The 21,128-nt window shown below is 38.4% G+C and overlaps 7 protein-coding genes across 12 annotated transcripts in view; 4 read left to right on the top strand and 3 right to left on the bottom strand.

Annotated features, from left to right (window-relative positions):
- The window catches only part of LOC125801199 (zinc finger protein 271-like), an 883,173-nt gene that overhangs the window by 637,752 nt on the left and 224,293 nt on the right, over window positions 1-21,128 (bottom strand). The gene's annotated exons all lie outside the window — the stretch shown is intronic.
- The window catches only part of LOC125801195 (zinc finger protein 585A-like), a 357,158-nt gene that overhangs the window by 186,983 nt on the left and 149,047 nt on the right, over window positions 1-21,128 (top strand). The window lies entirely within an intron of this gene.
- Window positions 1-21,128, top strand: part of LOC125801239 (zinc finger protein 484-like) — a 241,143-nt gene that overhangs the window by 70,968 nt on the left and 149,047 nt on the right. The gene's annotated exons all lie outside the window — the stretch shown is intronic.
- LOC125801558 (zinc finger protein 585A-like) overlaps window positions 1-21,128 on the top strand; it is a 198,612-nt gene that overhangs the window by 70,968 nt on the left and 106,516 nt on the right. The window lies entirely within an intron of this gene.
- The window catches only part of LOC111190407 (uncharacterized), a 305,136-nt gene that overhangs the window by 217,426 nt on the left and 66,582 nt on the right, over window positions 1-21,128 (bottom strand). The window lies entirely within an intron of this gene.
- The window catches only part of LOC125801280 (zinc finger protein 239-like), a 316,465-nt gene continuing 297,950 nt past the window's right edge, over window positions 2,614-21,128 (bottom strand). For both annotated transcript variants that reach the window (XM_049477734.1, XM_049477733.1), the window contains exon 2: window positions 2,614-4,747. In XM_049477734.1, coding sequence (XP_049333691.1) covers window positions 3,484-4,602 — 1,119 coding nt within the window. In that variant the 5' untranslated portion in view covers window positions 4,603-4,747 and the 3' untranslated portion in view covers window positions 2,614-3,483. The remainder of the gene's footprint in view (window positions 4,748-21,128) is intronic.
- LOC125801206 (zinc finger protein 585A-like) overlaps window positions 9,135-21,128 on the top strand; it is a 308,944-nt gene continuing 296,950 nt past the window's right edge. The window contains exon 1 of the mRNA XM_049477565.1: window positions 9,135-9,174. The gene's annotated coding sequence lies outside the window, so the exon portion shown is untranslated. The remainder of the gene's footprint in view (window positions 9,175-21,128) is intronic.

The raw sequence follows: 21,128 nt of genomic DNA, 5'->3' as shown, positions 1-21,128 counted from the left end.
TGCTCTCTTCTGGATTGAAGAGTTCACACTGTAAACTGCAGCTTCTCAGGTCAGTGATTTTTCATTTGAATTTTTTATTAATTATGCACATATACAGAATAACAAATTTGTAACAAGATAGAGAGAAATATTTACAAAACAGACAAGCAACATATAATAGGACAAGACAACAGGGGTGTTATTGTAATAGGTATTGAGCAGGTATGTTTAAAAAAAAAGAAAAAGTGTTTACAAAAACAAACAGGGGAAGGGATCAGCTCAAAGTTCAAAATGGGGACCAGATGTTGTTTAGTGATTAATATTGTATTTTATGGTAAATGTGCGTCTTACCAAATTGGAGTGTTCAGTTAACGGGTTGTACCAGTGCTAGTTTAGTTATGTCTTTTCAGTTGAGTAGGATAATTTTTTTAGCCAATGTCATAGAAATAAAGATGAATTTTGAAGAAATTTTTATGTTGATGAAGATGAAAAGTCCCCAAGCAGGGCTACAGAAGGAGTAGGATGTTGAGGCTCTTGGATAGCTCTTCCATGACCTCTGACCAAAACGGTCTGACAAGGGGGCAGTTCCAGAATGCATGATGGTGGTCGTCTAGTGTGCTTGGACAGTGTGTACAGGTGTTGGTGTCGGTGAGGCCCATCAGGTGAATTTTATAGGTAGTGAAATGTATTCTATGTAGTATTTTGTATTGAATTAATTGTATATTAGAATTGGGGTTTTATTAGGTTTGAGAATTAGTGTAATTAAAGCTGTATTCATGTGATGAGGTATTTGGAAATTTTGCAGGATTACAGTGATCATGTTGAAAAGAAGACGAGAAATTCTGCTCAGAGACAGTATATTGGGGGATGGTCTTGGGAACGAGGAGGAGGGGCAAAAGACAAAAAACACAAAATATGGAAGGGTATCATGAACATAAATAACAAAAAAACATGTAAAAACATCATATATGGCTTTATGTGCGAGCTGGGCCAAATGGAGATGAAGTAATGTAAATGTAAAAAAAATTAGCTAAGGTACTTTCAGTGTTGGTAAGATGAATAAAGACTAAAGAAAGAAAAAAAAATAGTAGGAATAGTAATTAATATAATAATCATGGTATTGAAGCGAAAAAGAACTAAGTAGAAAAAGAAACATTGTATATATATATGTATTACAAACACAAACAAAGAATAATAAGATACATATATGTATACACATATACCTACCTATACATATATACACTGATACACACACAGTTTTCTATTCTTGATTACTTACGTTTGCACACATGCACCACCACCTATATGTACTTCCATACTCACAGTCACACACATACACTCTCACACCCACTCACACATCGAACTGGATGAGAGAGAGAAAGAGAATATAATTCCAATTAAAGCCACGTTGTTATATTGAGGTCTCGCAAGAGTTTCCCATCTATGTACAGCAGTGGCAATTGCTCTAAGACTGCAAGGGAAGCTCAGCTTCCCCTAAAATGTAAAAAACATAAGTGGTTAAATATATACTATTGTGTGTACATGTCACTGATTAAATATGCGCTGCACCGCACTGAACTTAGTTCAGAATCAGCTTCTCATCACTGGTAACGCCGCTGCTTTCCTCTCACTCATTCCTGCAGCTTCACAGCGCTGCTTTAAACAGTGCACAGACTTCAATAGCGGAGCAAAGCGCGCGGCGAAATGAGACGAGTCATTGGATAAACGCTGGGCTTTGTCCCGCCCATCGGACGCTCAGCGTCTCTGGGGGTCTATGGGGCAGTGGGCTGGCCTCGGACGCTCAGCTTCTGCATGATGATTGGATGGCGGAGTCCATTTTTGATTGACAGCGAAATGAGCGAATCAGCGATCTTTTAGTGTAAAACTCTGTGTTGGGAGCATTTTCATTGTGTTCTGAGTTGAACCTGAGACTTTCCTAATCCTTATAGCGGCATTTTCTTTATTAAAAACAACTAGCAACAAATCGAGCTTCTATTTCTGGTGCTTTTCTGTAGCTGCTTGTGTTTGGAGACTGACTTCTGTACTGTTGTCCATGCCTCTTGATGAAACCATCTCAGGACATAAATGAACAGGGGCCAGTAATAAGTATTGTGTTATCATTAAAAATAATTAAAATTATTAAAATTAATAAAGGGATTATTTAAGGAAATTAAAACTGTGTGAAATAAATTTACGTGCATTTTTTCCTATACCAACTTTAAAGATTTTGCGTAATGTTTTTTTTTACTGATCATTTTATGTTTATTCATGTCATTGCATCTTTTTTTATGTAATTGTTAAATGTAAAGAATGGGTACCTTTTTGTTGTGTAGTCAAAACTTGAAAATAATGCCTTTTGTTTACAAAAAAAAAAAAAATCTCAGGGAGAGCAGAATTTACGTATAAATAAAACTACATATGTAAAGATGTAGGCTGAAATTGAGCTTCCCCTCCTTAAAAGACCACCATCCGCCACTGATGTACAGTTTATCCACTGCGAGAGCGACCTTTTTTTCTATTTTTCTCCCGGTTTTGTTTTAGAACTAGTAGAAGTTTTTTCCACCGTTCCTGGATTTCACAGGGCAACCGGTTGTTTAGTCCATAGTTTGTTCCCTCAAGCTCTTTATCGCAACTCTTAACAAGTTCTTTTTGTTTGTAATGTTCGAATTTGGCGACGATCGGTCTTGATCTGTTGCTGTTATTTTTAACTTCAATGTGGTGGACTATGTGGAAAGTTATGTTGTTGACAGTGTCCTGTGAGCGTTTTAGCGCTGATTGCATAAATTCTTTTATTATATGCTCTAGATCTTTTTAGGGTCGTTCAATGATTCCAATAAAATACAAAGTTGTCATGCATGCTGCGGCCCTCGAGGTCTAAAATAGTTTCTTTCATTAGTTTGTTTTCATTTTTGACGGTTTCCTTCTCGGTAGTGAGTTTGTTGACAGAGTTTTAAGTCCTTGTTTTCAGCCTGCAGAGTGTCTATTTGTGACTGGGTGAACTCAATACTTGTTTTGAGCTCTTTTATGTCAGTGTGCATCATCTCAAGGATAGCGAGTTTTTCGTTAATAGAGTGGAGCAGACTGATCTGAGATTCAGTCCTCGTGCTGTCTTCCTTCGTATCAGTGGAACAGTCGCGTTGCAGTTGCTTTTTTGGGTTGCCCTTGGTGCTCGTGATGCACAACCGATAACAGTAGTAGTCCAGGAAGTCCAAAATGTTATCCAGGGTTAAATTAAGGAGGTATTTTTCTTAGTTTACCATGTTTTCTTCCAGCAGCGTGATGCCGCCATGTTGGATTTCTCGTAGTCTCGCGATGGCATCGGTATCAGAGCGTCTGGCAGAATTTAAATTAAAACACAAAATGGAAAATCAATAGCAAAGTCACATTTTGTGATTCAGTGTTTGGAGTGGACGGCACTTTAAATGCCAAAATTAAAAGGCAAAACCAAAGGATGATCAGCGCTGTCTACTGATGATTTACTTTTCTTTTTCCTCTTTTCTTTTTCTAATTCACCAGCAGGGCTACAACTACTGACCCTCCTGTCTCAGCCTTGTTCAGAAGCCTCGCAGCTTCAGGCATCTCTGAACCACGGATACTGGGGTTCGGTGCCAGGCACCGGGAAACAGCAGTGACACATTGGTGTTTTTCGAGTTTACTCTGTTGAGTAAAACTCTTCCCACAGTCTGAGCAGTGGTACGGTTTCTCTCCTGTGTGAATGTGCTGGTGTTTTTTGAGATTACTCCATTGAGTAAAACTCTTTCCACAGTCCGAGCAGTGATACGGTTTCTCTCCTGTGTGAATGCGTTGGTGATTTTTGAGATCACTCTGTGTAGTAAAACTCTTCCCACAGTCTGAGCAGTGATACGGTTTCTCTCCTGTGTGAATGCGCTGGTGATTTTTGAAATAACTTGGTGTAGTAAAACTTTTCCCACAGTCTGAGCAGTAATACGGTTTCTCTCCTGTGTGAATGCGCTGGTGTATTTTGAGAGTACTCTGTTGATTAAAACTCTTTCCGCAGTCTAAGCAGTGATACGGCTTCTCTCCTGTGTGAATGCGCTGGTGATTTTTGAGTTTACTCTGTTCAGTAAAACTTTTCCCACAGTCTGAACAGTGATACGGTTTCTCTCCTGTGTGAACGCGCTGGTGTTTACTAAGTTCACTATGTGTAGTAAAACTCTTTCCACAGTCTGAGCAGTAATACGGTTTCTCTCCTGTGTGAATGCGCTGGTGTAGTTTGAGAGTATTCTGTCTAGTAAAACTCTTCCCACAGTCTGAGCAGTAATATGGTTTTAATCCTGTGTGAATGCGCTTGTGCAGTTTGAGAGTACTCTGTCTAGTAAAACTCATTCTACAGTCTGGGCAGTGATACGGTTTCTCTCCTGTGTGAATGCGCTGGTGTATTTTGAGAGTACTCTGTTTAGTAAAACTCCTCTCACAGTCTGAGCAGTGATACGGTTTCTCTCCTGTGTGAATGCGCTGGTGTATTTTGAGATGACCCTGTCGATTAAAACTCTTCCCACAGTCTGAGCAGTAATACAGTTTCTCTCCTGTGTGAATGCGCTGGTGTTTTGTGAGATCACTCTGTTTAGTAAAACTCTTGACAGAGTGCTGATGTTTCTCCATGTTGGGACTTGGCTTCTTTGTCTGTTAAATGTAGCAAACAATTTCTGCGTTTTCTGGAGATTCTTCAGGATGGCTTCTGCTTCACCTCTTTCTTAGTTAAACATCCTGGTTGTTGGTGATGAATTTCAGGAGAACGTTTTCATTTCTGGAAAAAAAAACAAAAATGCAGTTTTATATTAAAATAAAAGCAGGTCAATTAACTAAAGAGAACTGCCTAACTCAGTTACACTATACAGACAAAAACTACTGGGACATCTTCATATTAGCATAAAAGCTTCTGTATTTTTATCCCATTCTAAGTTCACAGTGTAAGGGGGGAGCTGGTGGTCCTCCATCCACTAGAGCAAGGGTGGGCAAACTACGGCCCGCGGGCCACATCCGGCCTGTTGTTCTTTTTAATCCAGCCCACCGAAGAATTACCCAAATCAAATAATTTCATAATTATGACTGCATTATTTTGACCTTGTCGTGTAATGCCTGGCATTCCACCAGGTGGCGCGTTGTTGCATTAGGTGCGGTGATATATTGATTTCATTTTGCGAGCAACTCTCAGTTATTACTTTGCCACTGCTCTGAACCTGTCTGCAACAATGAGTGGGCCAAAGAAAAGAAAAGTCGACAGTGAGTGCAGAGTGTTTAATAAGGAATGGACAACAAATTCCTTTTCACTGAAGTTCAGTCGAAGGCTGTGTGTCTGATTTCCAAAGAAACCGTTGCTGTTTTAACGGAATACGACATCAGCCGTCACTATTATACCAAGCATGCTAATTACGCTAACAACCAGTCAACACAAGAAAGGACAGCTACTGCTAAGAGGTTGGTGGCTAGTTTTAAGGCACAGCAAAACACCTTTACCCGACAAGCTGCCATTCAAGAATCAAGTACGAAGGCAAGTTATTTGCTGGCATTCAAATTAGCAAAGACCAGCAAGCCTTTCTCTGAAGGGGAGTCTCTCAAAGAGTGTATGGTAGTTACAGCGGCTATCTTGTGCCATGAGAGCAAGGACAAATTAGCTTATCACGCAGGACAGTGACTCGCCACGTTGAGCTAATTGACGAAGACATAGCTAGCAAGCTGTAAATAAAATTTACATTATATTCATTGGCACTGGATAAAAGTAGTGATGTAAAGGACACCGCTCAGCTTCTAATTTTTTATCAGAGTGGAATCCCTAAGGGGGAAAACACGGGGAGAGGACTTGTATACGACAGAGTGTCGGAGGTGATCCAGAGGCACAAGCTACCCTGGAGTATGCTCTAATTTCCCTACACTGCATAATCCATCAGGAAGCACTGTGTAAATGCGTGCTGCAGCTTGACCACGTATTTTAAATCTCTGCATAAAATGCCATGTGGTGCTTTTTATGTACCATGAAAGATGCAGAAAAATATCGAATAACAAGTTTTTAAAAAAAATACAGCAACTGGATAGAAGGGTACATTAATTTTGAAGGTAAGTTAAGGCTAACCTAGCCAATGCTTTCTAGATAGGTAGCTAAGCTAGCAGGCAATTTCAAACAATAGAATACTATTAGAAGCGTGAATGTCTTAAACACATTAAATTTGTGATTAATTGTTGTTATATAGCCTAAACGGTAGGATAATGTACAAGCTGTCTGTAATGTTTAATCCTTTCCTTTATAATGAACTTTAGCCATTAGGTGTGGTATTGGTAACAACACTGGGTCATTTTACAAGCTAATTTTAATGCTAATGCTCCTGCCTTAGTGCTGAAAAAAACTGTAAATCTAAGTTTACTGTAAATAAACAGCTTTACACCCAAATAAACAGTTTTCAGGAGAGACATCTGTGTGTAGAGAGAGAGAGAGAGAAAGAGAGAGAGAGAGAAAGAGAAACTTCTCCATACCTTCTGTTGTTCAGCTGATCCTGCTCTTCCTCCGCTCCAGCTACAGACCCCGGAAGCTCAGCCTCATCCGGGTTATGTAGAGCCCCGCCCCCTCCCCCGCTATATCACATTATACCCCAACACCGCTAGAGGGAGCCCGCGAGGGAGTCCTCAATGCATGGAGCTGAATGGAGCTAAACAGCTAAAACTCTCATTTAAAACACTGTATAACTACTTCTCTGGAGTTTTCCTTTAATTTTACAAAGTAGAACAAAGTATTTCACTCAAATAGGAAAGAAAACAAAACCGTTTATTTCCATTTTCTAAAACTAATGTTTTTTATTCAGTAGATTTACTAGCATTACTGCTACTGATGCTGGAGTTACACACAGAACATGTTTAAAATGATTAAAACTGCAGTTTATAAGCTTTAATAATTATCTCTGCATTCATGAAACAGTTATACTTGTTCTGAGGAAATTAGTAATTTTAATTTTTTTGCTAAAAATAATTGTTTATACATTTTTATACATTCCAGACTCTGTCAAGTGGCTTGAGATTCAGAGCAGATTCTGAAGTGAGTTTTTTCCTCTATAGAGATTCTCTGATTGCTCCTGTACAACTCCAACAAATATCACTTAGATACTTTTCATTTAAAATATTATGGTTAAATTTTCTTTGCATTTACCTTCTTGATGTCTTGCAGATTCTTGAAAAGCAGATCGTACTGCAGCAGATCTTGTTCGTTGCTCACCTTGTCTAAAGTCTTACTATATGTATTCTGAAAGCTTTTCATAAATTGAGGTCATTCACAGCTCCTCCCTGTAAAATCACTCTCTGACATCACAATGGACCATCCTGATTTCTGTATAGAAGAGTACTTCACACTTGTAAAAGCATTTGAAATTCATATGCAAATATCAGTTTTAAACTAATTATTTGTAAAATAAAATGAATTTGTTTAAGAGTTTATTTTTTATTGAATAATAAAAACTTTTTTAACTTTTCCAAAATACATTCAGCAAGCATTTTCATTCTGCTACAAAACATTAGCCAACTTTTACACAATTTTTTGTACATATTAAAGGAAGAAGTTACTGATGTTGGAGACTACTGTTGCCAGATTATATCAGGTTCTGTGTAGAAATATAAGACAAACACATCTGGTTGCCTGAGTCACGTAAAACTCCCCTACAAATAGCACTTAGCAAATTTTACTTAAAGGTCAGCACTATTGTTAAAGTAGCAATGTTGGCATTTTTTTCAACACTTTTTTTTCAATGCAAAGATCCATTAGAACTAAGAAGTCTTCAGGATTCTTTCAGTATTTTACACCAGGAACCCTATGTTAACAAGTGATTCTTAATATGCTTAGTTCTATTGGAAATAATGTAGTCCATATTTAATTTAAAATTGAATAATACAATTTGATTTCTGAAAATGAACTGAATAAGGTGAACTTTCACTTAATTTATCAATAGTACCATTTTGACCACCCCAAAGAGAAGCACTTACTCCTTGTATTAAATAATCAATTCTTCACTTTGTGATGGTCACCATGGATATTCAAACTATTTTGTACTGACAAAATTTGCCATGCAAAGTTACTGTTAAAAACTTGCACCAAATTGATAAAACCTTTTTAACACTGTATGTAATAAAGTCGTAACAGTTGGACTTGGTCCTCACTGTTGATGGTAAACTTCAAGTGATGCCCCAACTTGTTTTTACCATCCTATTAACAAATAAACTCTTAAACAAATCCTTCTTTATTTTACAATTAATTAGTTTAATTAGTTTATATTTGCATATAAAGTTTTAAATTGTTTTACCAGTGTGAAGTACCCTTCTATACAGAAATCAGGATGGTCCATTGTGATGTCAGAGAGTGATTTTACAGGGAGGAGCTGTGAATGACCTCAATTTATGTAAATCTTTCAGAATACATAAATAGTAGGACTTTAGACAAGGTGAGCAACAAACAAGATCTGCTGCAGTACGATCTCCTTTTCAAGAATCTGCAGAACATCAAGAAGGTAAATGCAAAGAAAATGTAATCATAATATTTTAAATGAAATTTAGACTAAAAAAGGTTTCTGCCAGAATCAATGTCACAATTAGTACTGTAACAACGGCACTGACCTTTCCATAGTAATTAGTACTATTTGTTAAAAAGTATCAAACTTTTAAAAATGTTTATTCTTAGCAAACTAATAATTTATAAATGTTTGATACTTTATAGAATTAAAAAAATACTAATTTCCTCAAAACAGAACAACTATAACTGTTTCATCACTGCAGAGATAATTATTAAAGCTTATAAACTGCAGTTTTAATCCCTTTTAAATGAGCTCTGTGTGTAACTCCAGCATCAGTAGCAGTAATGCTAGTAAATTTACTAAATAAAAAACATTAGTTGTAGAAAATGGAAATATAGGGGTTTGTTTTCTTTCCTATTTTAGTGAAATACTTTGTTCTACTTTGTAAAATTAAATGAAAACTCCAGAGAAGTAGTTATACAGTGTTTTAAATGAGAGTTTTAGCTGTTTAGCTCCATTCAGCTCCATGCATTGAGGACTCCCTCGCGGGCTCCCTCTAGCGGTGATGGGGTATAATGTGATATAGCGGGGGAGGGGGCGGGGCTCTACATAACCCGGATGACGCTGAGCTTCCGGGGTCTGTAGCTGGAGCGCCGGGGGAAGAGCAGGATCAGCTGAACTACAGAAGGTATTGAGAAGTTTCTCTCTCACTCACTCACTCAAAGGCAAGTGAGCACTGGATGTTAATCTACACAGATTTCTCTCTGAAAACTCTGATTTCTCTCTGTTTATTTGGGTGTTTAAAGCGCTTCTGTTTATTTACAGTAAGCTTAGATTTACAGATTTTTGCAGCCTTAAGGCAGGAGCATTAGCATTAGCAACATTAGCTTATAAAATGACCCAGTGTTCTTACCAATACCACACCTAACAGCTAAAGTTAATTATAAAGGAAAGGATTAACCATTGCAGACAGCTTGTACATTATCTTACCATTTAGTCTATATAACAACAACTCATCACACATTTAATGTGTTTAAGACATTCAGGCTGCTAATAATATTTTATTGTTTGGAATTGCCCGCTAGCTTAGCTTAGTTATCTAGATAGCATTGGCTAGGTTAGCTAAAGGTGGCTAGAACCTTAATTTACCTCCAAAATTAATGTACCCCTCAGTCCAGTTGCTGTATGCTTTAACCAAAATGCTCTTTTTATTCCATGAAGCTGCAGTTTTTCTGGTTTAAAAGCACAATAACATTCACATTGCTTATCCAATGTTCCTTTTTTAAGATATATATATTTAAGGGATTTTAAAGAGTGCGTATCAATGTTAGATAATATGTTGATAAATAATGAACTGTTATGAAGAATTGTAAAAACTCAGGTTTGTCAAGCACTGATTTGGATAACTTTGTCTTTGATTATTATTTGTGGTAACTTTTACAATTTAATGTAAATGTTTTGTCTATGTCCTTATAATTTTAGCTTTTTGTGCTTCAGGTCAGAACATCTCATTCTAACTGAAATATTGAAAAACTAATAAAATATAAAAAATAATTGACGACTATTGACAAAACTTGTAAATAATAAACAAATTGCACTGTGTGACTGGCAGCCAGGCTACATTCTAAATAGTTTAATATAGAAAGTAAAGGATGGAGATATACTGCAAGTCAGAAAATACAAAGATGAAGATATTTATAAGAGAAAATCAGACACCTTTATTAGAGCAGTTTAACATATTTAATAATGGTAAAAAAGGTCAATATATTAGAGTGGTATAAGTATGGATTAATGTATTATAGTGTAAAGTGAAATACTAACGTAGTAGTTAAACATTGTATTCAGTACTGGACAGCAACCGTGTTTCTGCTACATAAATTTTGTAGCTGCAGTCAAGCTACAGCTACAAATTATAATGTCTATGGATTAAGGCCCCGTCCACACAAACCAGGATATTTTTTAAAAACTGAGGTTTTTGTCTCAGTTTTGGCCTTTCTTCCACATGAAAACGTTGTTTTCAGTGTTGTTTCGTTGTTTTCAGTGGCCTGTCTCATCATTAATAATATAGCTGAGCTGAGCAAAATGATTCTGGGATAAAGCCCCTGAAGCCCAGGCCAGGGACGCCCCTGGTTAGAACTGCAGGGTGGAAAGCAGGTCGCAGTTCTCGAAAGAGGCAAACTTACAGAGCCTGGTTTGAGCTCAGAGGAGCTCCGGCACAGACACGAGAGGACCGCTATTCCTCCTAATACACCTCAGCGCAGCGTTGCAGTGAGTCAGAAGCTGTAATTTTACTTCTTTAAAAACTTCAACAGTCAAGGAAATCCTTCCTAGTGTGCCTTTAAATAAAGATACTCAGGGAAATGGGAATACGAGTATCTTCTCAAGATCAACTTTGAGTCTTTTATCCAGAACTAACAAAAGGTAGAAAACACAAGAATACCCCAGAAGAAGGGAAAACAAAAAGCAGCCCCAGGAGAACACCCAAGGAGGCTTTAAAATAAAACCTAAGGACATTTGTCTTTCTTTCTTTCAAACTAAGAAAGTTCTCAGCTTCTAGTGAGACTGGAACAGAATCAAGACTGTCTGAACAGTGGGCAGTCCTTATAAAGGCACTAAGCAGGTGTCTGCCTGATTATTGCAAATGGCAAAATGTGGCCTCCCTCTAGTGGCTGGAGGACCACCAGGTACAGTACAGAAGCTTTTATGGTAATATGAAGATGTCCCAGTAGTTTTGTCAATGTAGTGTAACTGATTGATTTAGACAGTTCTCTTCAGTTAATTGACCTGCTTTTATATTAATATTCAATGGCATTTTTCTTTGTTTTTTTTTCCAGAAATGAAAATATTCCCCTAAAATTCATCACCAACAACCAGGATATTTAACTACGAGCAATGTTAAACTGCTGAAAGAGGTGAAGCAGAAGCCGTCCTGAAGAATCTCCAGAACACACAGAAATTGTTGCATTTAACAGACAAATGAAGCCAAGACCCGACATGGAGAAACATCAGCACTCTGTCAAGAGTTTTACTAAACAGAGTGATCTCAAAAAACACCAGCGCATTCACACAGGAGAGAAACCGTATTACTGCTCAGACTGTGAGAAGAGTTTTAGTAAACAGAGTCATCTCAAAATACACCAGCGCATTCACACAGGAGAGAAACCGTATTACTGCTCAGACTGTGGGAAGAGATTTACTACAAAGAGTCATCTCAAAGTCCACCAGCGCATTCACACAGGACAGAAACCGTATCACTGCTCAGACTGTGGGAAGAGATTTACTCAACAGAGCGATCTCAAAATACACCAGCGCATTCACACAGGAGAGAAACCGTATTACTGCTCAGACTGTGGGAACAGTTTTAATCAACTGGGGACTCTCAAACTGCATCAGCGCATTCACACAGGAGAGAAACCGTATTACTGCTCCGATTGTGGGAAGAGTTTTACTCAACAGAGTAGTCTCAAAAAACACCAGCGCATTCACACAGGAGAGAAACCGTATCACTGTTTATACTGTGGGAAGAGTTTTAATCAACAGAGTCATTTCAAAATACACCAGCGTATTCACACAGGTGAGAAACCGTATCACTGCTCAGACTGTGGGAAGAGTTTTACTGAACAGGGTACTCTCAAAAATCACCAGCGCATTCACACAGGAGTGAAACCATATTACTGCTCAGAATGTGGGAACAGTTTTACTCAACAGAGTCAACTCAATAAACACCAGCGCATTCACACAGGAGAGAAAACTATCCCAAATTTGTCCCACGGCAATTAAAATCTTTTGGACAGAACACCTTAATCCTACATGTTCCACCAGAAACAAACATTAACTTATTTTAACAATGGATTTTACAGGTTCAGCAAAATGAATCTTATCCAGCAATCATGTTTATTGAATTCCATGTTGTGTTTTCTCGTATGTTTGATATTTCAGGACATTCTTTGTGAGACAGAGCTCAGTTTTTAGGGTAGTTACGGTAAGAGTTCCGTTCTGGAGAAGGGAAGGTCATTCGAATGAGGGCACTGTCAAGGATTCAAGGAGATTTTATTGTCACTCGCATCTCATGTGGTACATGAGATGGAACGAAATTGTGATCTCACGATCCAGTTTATACCCAAGAGCTGTTATTAAAATAGATATATAGATAAATAAAGGAATACAATAAAAATAGAATATACATAATAGATAAGATAAATACCCCCAAAAAAGAAAAATAAATAGAAGAGAAGACATGTTGCAGCAACATGAAGTCCAGAGTGCAAGTGTGCTATAGCAGCATGATAATGAAATTAGAGCAGTAAAAGATAAAGTGTCTCAGTGCGGCTAAAGTGACAGTGTTTGTAAACAGTAATTGTCCTTGTGTGTCAGTGCAGTGTGTTGTTAGGTGGAGTTTGAGAGTCTTACAGCTTCCGGAATGAAGCTGTTTCTCAGTCTCGTTGTTTTGCACTTGATGCTCCGCAGCCTCCGGCCTGAGGGGAGTGGGAAAAAAGTGTGTGCGCTCAGGCAGGGATGGGTCTTTGGAGCTTTGTGCAACGTTAGATTTGTAGTCCGTGATGCACTTGATGCCCCTCCACATGCTCTGTGGATCCTGGGAGGAAAAGTGTCCCTGGATTTTCTGAGCATATGCAGCTTTTGCCCTCTTAACTCCAACAGTCAGCTCTCTTCTGTGTTCAGCCAGGGCACATCCTCCACACACTTGCTGATGTACCCAAGAATAGCAGATGTGTATTCCTCCAGATCCAGCTCCCCCTCACACTAAGCAGCCTCCCTGAAGACCTGCCAATCTGTGCAGTCGAAGCAGTCCTGCAGCACAGCGTCGCCGGCATTGGGCCACACAGTGATGGTCTTCTGTGTGGGTTTGGAGCGTCGCAGCGGGGGGTGGTATGCAGGGACCAGCATGAAGGAGATGTGGTCGGAAAGCCCGAGGTGGGGGCAGGGGAAGGCTCTGTTGGTGTAAACACAGTCTAGCGTGTTATTACCTCGCGTTGGCATGTTCACGTGTTGTTCAGCGTGTTCTTCAGTTCTACGTGGTTAAAATCGCCCGCTACCACGTAGAACGCATCCGGATGCTTGTTTTGAAGCGAGCTAGTGTTGTCATAAAGCTCCTTCAGCGCGTTGTTAGCATTAGCATCCGGTGCTATTTAAACAGCATTCACGAACACCACCGAAAACTCACGAGGCAGATAGTGTGGGCGACACTCAGCTGTTCTGTGGCCTCGGAGCAGTGGCTGTTTACCAACACGCAGTTTGTGCACCAACCTTTGTTTATGTAGACGCACAAGCCACCCCCCCGGTCTTTCCCCGAAAGCAGGCTGCGGTCTGCTTGGAAGAGCTACCGGCCAGCGAGCTGGAAGGCTGAGTCCGGCATGGTCTGGTTCAGCCAGGTGAGACAAATCACAGCGCAGTTCCTCATCTCCTCAGAAACACTCACCCTCAGTCGCAGCAGATCAAGCTTGTTATCCAAAGAGCGGAAGTTGGGTCAGAACTGACGTAAAAACAGCTCAAAATAGGGTGTTAGCTAGGAACGTGAGAAGCCGCTGCACTACTGTGCGTCGCCATCTTGCATCTTACATTGTGCTTGCACCAGATGTTAGATTAGCATAACTTAGTCTTTAAAATTTAGATGTCGTAGTTTTTAGGAGTAAAGTAGGATTCTTAGCTTGCAACTAAATGTTTAGGACCAAACCTTTAACCTAAGGTCCATCCATATGAAAGGAGACGGGGAAAACACCACCAGAGCCACAGAGAGACGACACTGTTCCGGGTACTGCCGTGTGGACCGGAGGAGCATCCAGACCCCCGCAGAGAGGCCAACTAAATCCTTTCCAGAGGTTAAATAAAATGCTCCAGCCGTAGTTCCCATACTGAAATCAACCCACTCCAGACTTGTGTAGCGCAGTAAGGTTGCAGCCTCATTCACTCCCTCTGCTGGTGTTCTCATTTGTCTATGATTCAGTCGCTCTGATTAAAAATGTGTTACTATAGAGCAGGGGTCGGCAATTAAGTTTGGCCGCGGGCCAGATTTTTTCCAAACCATTACATGGCGGGCCACAAGCACTTGGCGGGGGGGGGGGGGGGGGGGTGGGCTGGGGGATTGGCGGTGGCGGGAGGGCGCTCTTAAAATGACAAGCAGACATTCAAGTGGGCTGATGTGGGTGAAATCTGTGGACTGACCATTGGGGGCGCTATTAATGATATACCTGTTTGGTAAATAAAAAACAAACAAACGAATAAAAAAAAAAAAACAGAATAAAGAAGCTAGCAATTATCAAACAGCCCGTGGCTCTATCAAAAAATCTTTAATAAATTTTTCTGTTTTGGAAAATTTCTAAATAAAGAGCATTTTTGAGACGGACAGTCCGATTTTTTTTTTTCATTATAGTTCAACCTCACGGGCCAGATGTTTCTTGCTTGCGGGCCGCATCTGGCCTGCGGGCCGCCTATTGCCGACCTATGCTATAGAGGGATATAGGTGATTATTTGGTTGCATTGTTTATGTCAAGTTTTATACGCTCATCATTCCCTTTTTGAGTATTATATGTTGCTGAAGGTTTTTTATTCTTCAAATTTACTAAGAACATCCAAATGATTTAGTTTCTTAATATTTTTTATCCAGTACCAACAATTATCTTTGTATTGCTTCACCTCTATATTTACTCTTCTGTGTGTTTTAATAAAAGGCTTTTATATGGCAGATCTGCAATCTCATTGTGTTTTCTCAATATATGTGTGACATGAAACCTATAGGCATGAGATTATCTTATGTTATTATTTGTTAAATACACGAAGTCGCCCAAAGGGAAAAAAAACAGTGTGAAATGGATTTGGGTTGAAGTGAAACATGATAGTCAATTTCAGATTGAAATTAAGAAAGAAATTGTTTTTTTAAGGCTTAAAAGGGATACATTTACTTCCAATGGTATAGTAACATGCGTTTAACTTGTATTCATATGCTTATAGTTAGGGTTGCACCGATAACGTATCGGCACCAATACTGGCACATACACACAGTATCAGTATTGGCAATGGGTATCGATACCATTTCCGGGTTTGATATACGGGAGTAAACAATAGCGGGGTAAACAGCGCGGGTAGAACATACAGACAAAACGGAGCAGCATAGCAAAATGCTGGTACTACAGCAGCCTACCTTTCTGCTCAAACAGCAAATTAAACAAACAAACCTGAACAACCTGCTAACCGAGTCGAACGCTAACCAAACCGAATGCTAACCGAGCCGAACACTAACCAAACCGAATGCTAACCGAGCCGAACACTAACGCTATGGAGCAGGATTACAGCCATCCAGCATCTCCTGGTGACTAACTTTACAACTCCTGTATCAGTTTATACATTACAGATCTGTATACACAAGCCAGCTACCTAAATGACCATCTAAATAATTATTACTTGCTTGAGTAACAGTCTTAACCTCTTAATGTGCCCTGGCCCGCCGGTGACATAATTAATATCTATCTGTGTTTCTGAATAATTATAGATTCAATATGGACACCCAATATGCCAATTTAAATCTTAAAATATCAGTTATCTATCATATTTACCTGCATTTCCTATAGGATGCATAGTTCCTGAATTAGAACCGAAAGAGTGCGTTTTACACTGTTTCACTGCTGCGTTTTTTTTTTACAGGTCTTTACTTCAGCACACACACATACAGCGCTCACCTCGCCCCACATATCAGTAAAAGTTAGATCCATCAAACCAGGTCCAAACAGTGCTTGACAAAACGTGAGAAGAATATTTGTTTTAAAGCCGTATTAAAACCCTCTGGAGAGACATGTCATCTGCTGGTGTTGATCCACTGTGTTTTATTATCAAGTCTAAAGTCAGTGCAGAGTTGTCTTACAAAATTTTACAGCACGTCATGCTTCCCTCTGCTGACAGCTTTTAAGGAGCTTTCACGTTTTTAACTAAATTAATGAAATAAAGTAAATTTTTAAAGACTTCATCAGTATACAGTATCAGCTGTAGGGCATTGGGTCAAACAGGGAACAATGGATGTGATTTCAAAATATCACCATCAACGATGTCCTTTAAAAATCCAATGCACTCAGATCTAACAGCAAGGACATGAGCGGGTCCTTGTCCTTTATAGCATGCAGACTGGGAATTCTCAATTTCTTGTGCTTCCACTACTCCAAACAGCTTCTTGACAGCGGAGTCTTGCATATATGTAGTGGAAACTCTGGCAAATGGGTCTTCAAAATGATCAAACGTCCAGTGACTCACTAAGAAGCTGATTTGTAACTTCTGGATGTTTCTGTAATAGCCCGGGGAGGGGCCATGGATAAAAAAAGTTAAATCAAGTGAATGATATAGAAGTTCTAGCGGGAAAACTCTAGAGACAAAGTGCAGCAAGAAAGATTTAATCACCAATAAACACGTATGACAATTAGTGATAGTGAATATAGTGTATATAGAGTCTTTGGCGAAAGCCCCGTGGAAAGCCCAGGTCCGCTGCGTCTGGAACCTCGCAGATCCTGGCGTACAGGTACGGCGGGGGCGGAGCCTATCCCAAAAATATGAAAAGACATAATTACCCACAGGAGGATCGTTTACCTGGTTCACATATTCTGGAAGGAAAACCATTATAAAACAGGCTTAAAAGAGGTGTTCAAGATTTAAGTGTTATTTGCTGGGTACATGTGTATTATATATAGTTGCGCTCATGTTATGGTATAGCATACATTTATTAGGTACTTTATATACATTTGTATAAACTGGGTGAGCTTATTTATAAGCGTATGATAAGCATAACGTTGACCTTTGAGGGGCACGACTTCTGGACGCCGTCGTAGCAAAACGTGGACTGCGAGTCCAAAAGGGTATAAGAGCGGGCACGGCCCGCTGCGCAGCAAAACTCAGACTAGGAGTCTAATGAGCGCAGGAGCGGGCACGGCCCGTGTTGATACTCGAGTAAAAGTAAAAAAGTACTCAATTTAAAATATACTTGCAGTAAAAGTTACATAGTTACTTTTAATTATGTAGGTGACTATAAACCGTATTTTTATAGTTTTACAGTTTTATCAGAATTATTTTTTTTAAACTTGGCATTGCTATGCTTTAACTGCTATTTACGTTTTTTTTTAAACATTCAAGCAGATTGTTAAGTTCCCAATAAAAACAAGGAATTATTATTAAAAACATGAAATCATACAAAAAAGAATGTTGGTTGGCGCATGCGCAGTGCCATAAAGAAGCACATATCGATGGGTAGCGTAACTCGACAGGACACCAGTTCCCCTGAGCTGCGCACACAGACCCCAGGCTACACAGCTGATTTACACAGCGCCTCTCCCGCTAATTGTAATACACTGCTGAGAAAAGTTCAGCTGCGCTGCCATGAAGAACAAAACTCAGCGCAAACTATGTGTGATAAAATCGGTGGAAAATAAACACAGAGAACATTATGAGGGATTTCTCTCACCACCAAGACTTTCAGAAAGGTAAACTCTATTTATGGACGCAGGTTAAGCACGTAACGTAGTGCAGCTCAGCTAACGTCTTAGCTAACCTAGGCAGTTTGATATGTCTCCAGTTTAGTTCAGTGTTGTTTAAAAGGGATTTTAACGATTTTTACGCTAATATTAAATTATTCAGAGAATTTTAATTTTATCAATTAATATTACAAAATTTATTGAAAACACCTAAAATATACAAGTGAACATGTAATATTCAAAATATGGTAAAAACAAGAAAAAAATACAGGTACTTTTCAGATTTTCAACAATTTTTTTAAAATGAAATATTTATATGTGTGTGTATAAACTGCTCTCTTCCACTGGTTAGATATAGTGATCTGCTCCTGAGATATTCCTTTCTTCCTCCTAAAGAATGCGTTTCTGTATTCTATATATCTGCTTAGTGACAGTGTTGGGTTACAAACCCTGCCACAGATCTGTCTCCGCCTAACGCGGCACCTGATTGGCTGATTCACATGTCTTTCTTCAGAGAAGACTCTGTTGATTCTGCGCATGTGCATTAGTAAGCTGTAAATCCAGCCAAACCTAAAGCATTAAATTCGATATTATAAGCACTGCTTTGACAAAAATGAGGATTACTGTAGAATGGACTGATGGATTTACTTATTTGGAGCGATTTTGAAGCAGCAAAATCTATGCAACTAGAAGAGCTCTAGTTACCCAGGGGGATTAATTACACAAGCTGCTGTAGAACTGTATAAAACAGTCTAACACTCTTTAGGCTCTTATTAAGGAACTGTACAGTGAAATGGTTGGCTGTTCCATAATCCTGAGAGTCAGGCATTTGGAAGGATGTGTAACATGTCCACATTGAATCAAATATGGACGTACGTAAAAAGCAAATATGCAAATTATAAGTAATATTTTAATAAATAGGCATATTTCGCCCTAAATTTTCTAAAAGGAAATACAGCTAAATCTGCTAGATAACAGAAAAGCAGAGATTCTAAGCTTCAATATATTGCATATTGTGTGTTGATCCTATAATTATTCATAAACACAGCCATATATTAATTATGACATTTTTCTGCTTTGTGATAGGACGCGTTAAGACGAAAAAGTAGAAGCTTTTTAATGCCAGTGTTACCTACTCTCAATGCTCTCCTAGCCTAGCCAGGGATGGAGTTTTAATTTCTGGACCTGGATTACCCACGTTTAGCTGCATGTGAGTTTGGCTGATTCTCTCAGAACCATTCTAGGTTTCAAGCCTAAACTCATAAAATTAACTAGGCTATTTTAATTTAATTGAATCACTTTTTTATAGTTCAGACAGTTTTTTCCCAGCATTTTATTTTTTACTCAGTAAAGAGGAGTTTTTCAATGTAGCGAAGTAAATTACTTGTGTCAAAATGTAATTAAGTAAAAGTAAAACTACTTAAAAAATTACAAATTACTCAAAATCTACTCAATTACAGTAACGTCAGTAAATGTAAAAATTGTGCCTTTTACTTTATGTGTATGTGTGTCCAGTACATACCCGCCATTTCTAATGTTCAAACTTCTTAAATGAATATACTACAGGAAACTGAAGAGGAACATGAAAGAAGAAGCATCACAGTTGTTGGAGTGGCAGAGTCTGATGATGGCAATGTTCTCCTTCTAACAAAAGATCTGGAGGAGCTGAGTGTACCCCCAGGGCTCTTAACTGAAGAGGCTGATGAGCTAATTAAAAGGCTGCCAGTGGACCTGTCAGTTACAGCTAAGGGACAACAGGTTACAGAAGTGAAAACACTAGATCCTGAAATGTAAAAAACAAAGTTCAAATGTGATTGCTCTGTTCTGTCAAAGTTGTTCTGTCAGAATTAAAGTGTTAAATCGACAATTTGAAATGTACAAATTTAAATGATCATATCCTAGATGGTTTCAGAGGTGTTGCAAGTTGATTTCTATGTTATGTCAGGTGGTTGTTAAGGTGTTGCAAGGCAATTGGTATGGTATTCCAGGTATGTGTGTGTGGTGTGTTCAGTGTGTGGAGTGTGCAGTGTGTGGCCCCGTGTAAGATTATTGGCTGAGCTGTTTATGCTGTGGTTGTGTTGTTTTACATTAAAAATATAAAGTTATGTTTTGTTGATGTTAATTTTGTGTGTAAATCACATACAGAGAATGCTTTACTGTTTATTCATTTTAATTGTAAAATATTGCAGTAACACAATAAAATAGTAATAATAGTAAATTAGATACACTGTTTTTTTTAAATGTCTGCTTAATTAAATGAATATAATGTGTAATTTGATAATAGACTGCATAGTATTGTAGGCAATACTTTAATTTTAGTGTCTGCTGTATCTAGTATCTACCAAAAAGAATTCTGTAAGTGCTATAAACTCATTACCTATTATTAGTGGTTCTGATTTGGAACTGACTTCACAAACAGAACAGCTGAACAGTTTGAATCTGTTTATGTCTGTGGATCGGTTAGACTGATTTCATGAAATAGACGCTTCTTTGTGAATCTGTAAATTGGTCATATTCATTATTTGGCATTTTGTCCTTTATTTTCCTGTGGCTTCATGCCTTAACCCTCCTATGTTCATTTTTCATTTTTTTGGGTCAATTTGATCCAGTGCATGTTTAATTATCCTATTAATATCCAAAATAATAATTATCCAAACTAATAATTGTCCAAAATAACAATTATTAAAACAAAATCCTAATCACTCGTTTTTCAAAAAAAAAAAAAAAAGTTACAACTTTTTTAATTTTTCACTACTTTTGAAAGACCAACATACAGGTCCTTCTAAAACAAAAATAGCATATTGTGATGAAGTTCATTATTTTCAGTAATGTACAGAAACATTAGACTTTCATATATTTTAGATTCATTACACACAACTGAAGTAGCCTTTTATTGTTTTAATATTGATGGCTTTGGCAAAAAAGTAAAGAAAAAACAAAAATCCCTATCTAAAAAAAATTGCATATTTTATCCGACCAATAAAAGAAAAGTGTTTTTAATACAAAAAGAGTCAACCTTCAAAAATTATGTTCAGTTATGCACTTAAAACTTGGTCGGGAATCCTTTGGCAGAATTGACTGCTTCAGTGCGGCATGGCATGGAGACAATCAGCCTGTGGCACTGCTGAGGTGTTCTGGAGGCCCAGGATGCTTTGATAGCGGCCTTAAGCTCATCCAG

This window comes from Astyanax mexicanus, chromosome 4 (assembly GCF_023375975.1).
Source record: "Astyanax mexicanus isolate ESR-SI-001 chromosome 4, AstMex3_surface, whole genome shotgun sequence".
In the NCBI taxonomy this organism is placed as follows: Eukaryota; Metazoa; Chordata; class Actinopteri; order Characiformes; family Acestrorhamphidae; genus Astyanax; species Astyanax mexicanus.
This window is presented reverse-complemented; position numbering and strand designations above follow the sequence as displayed.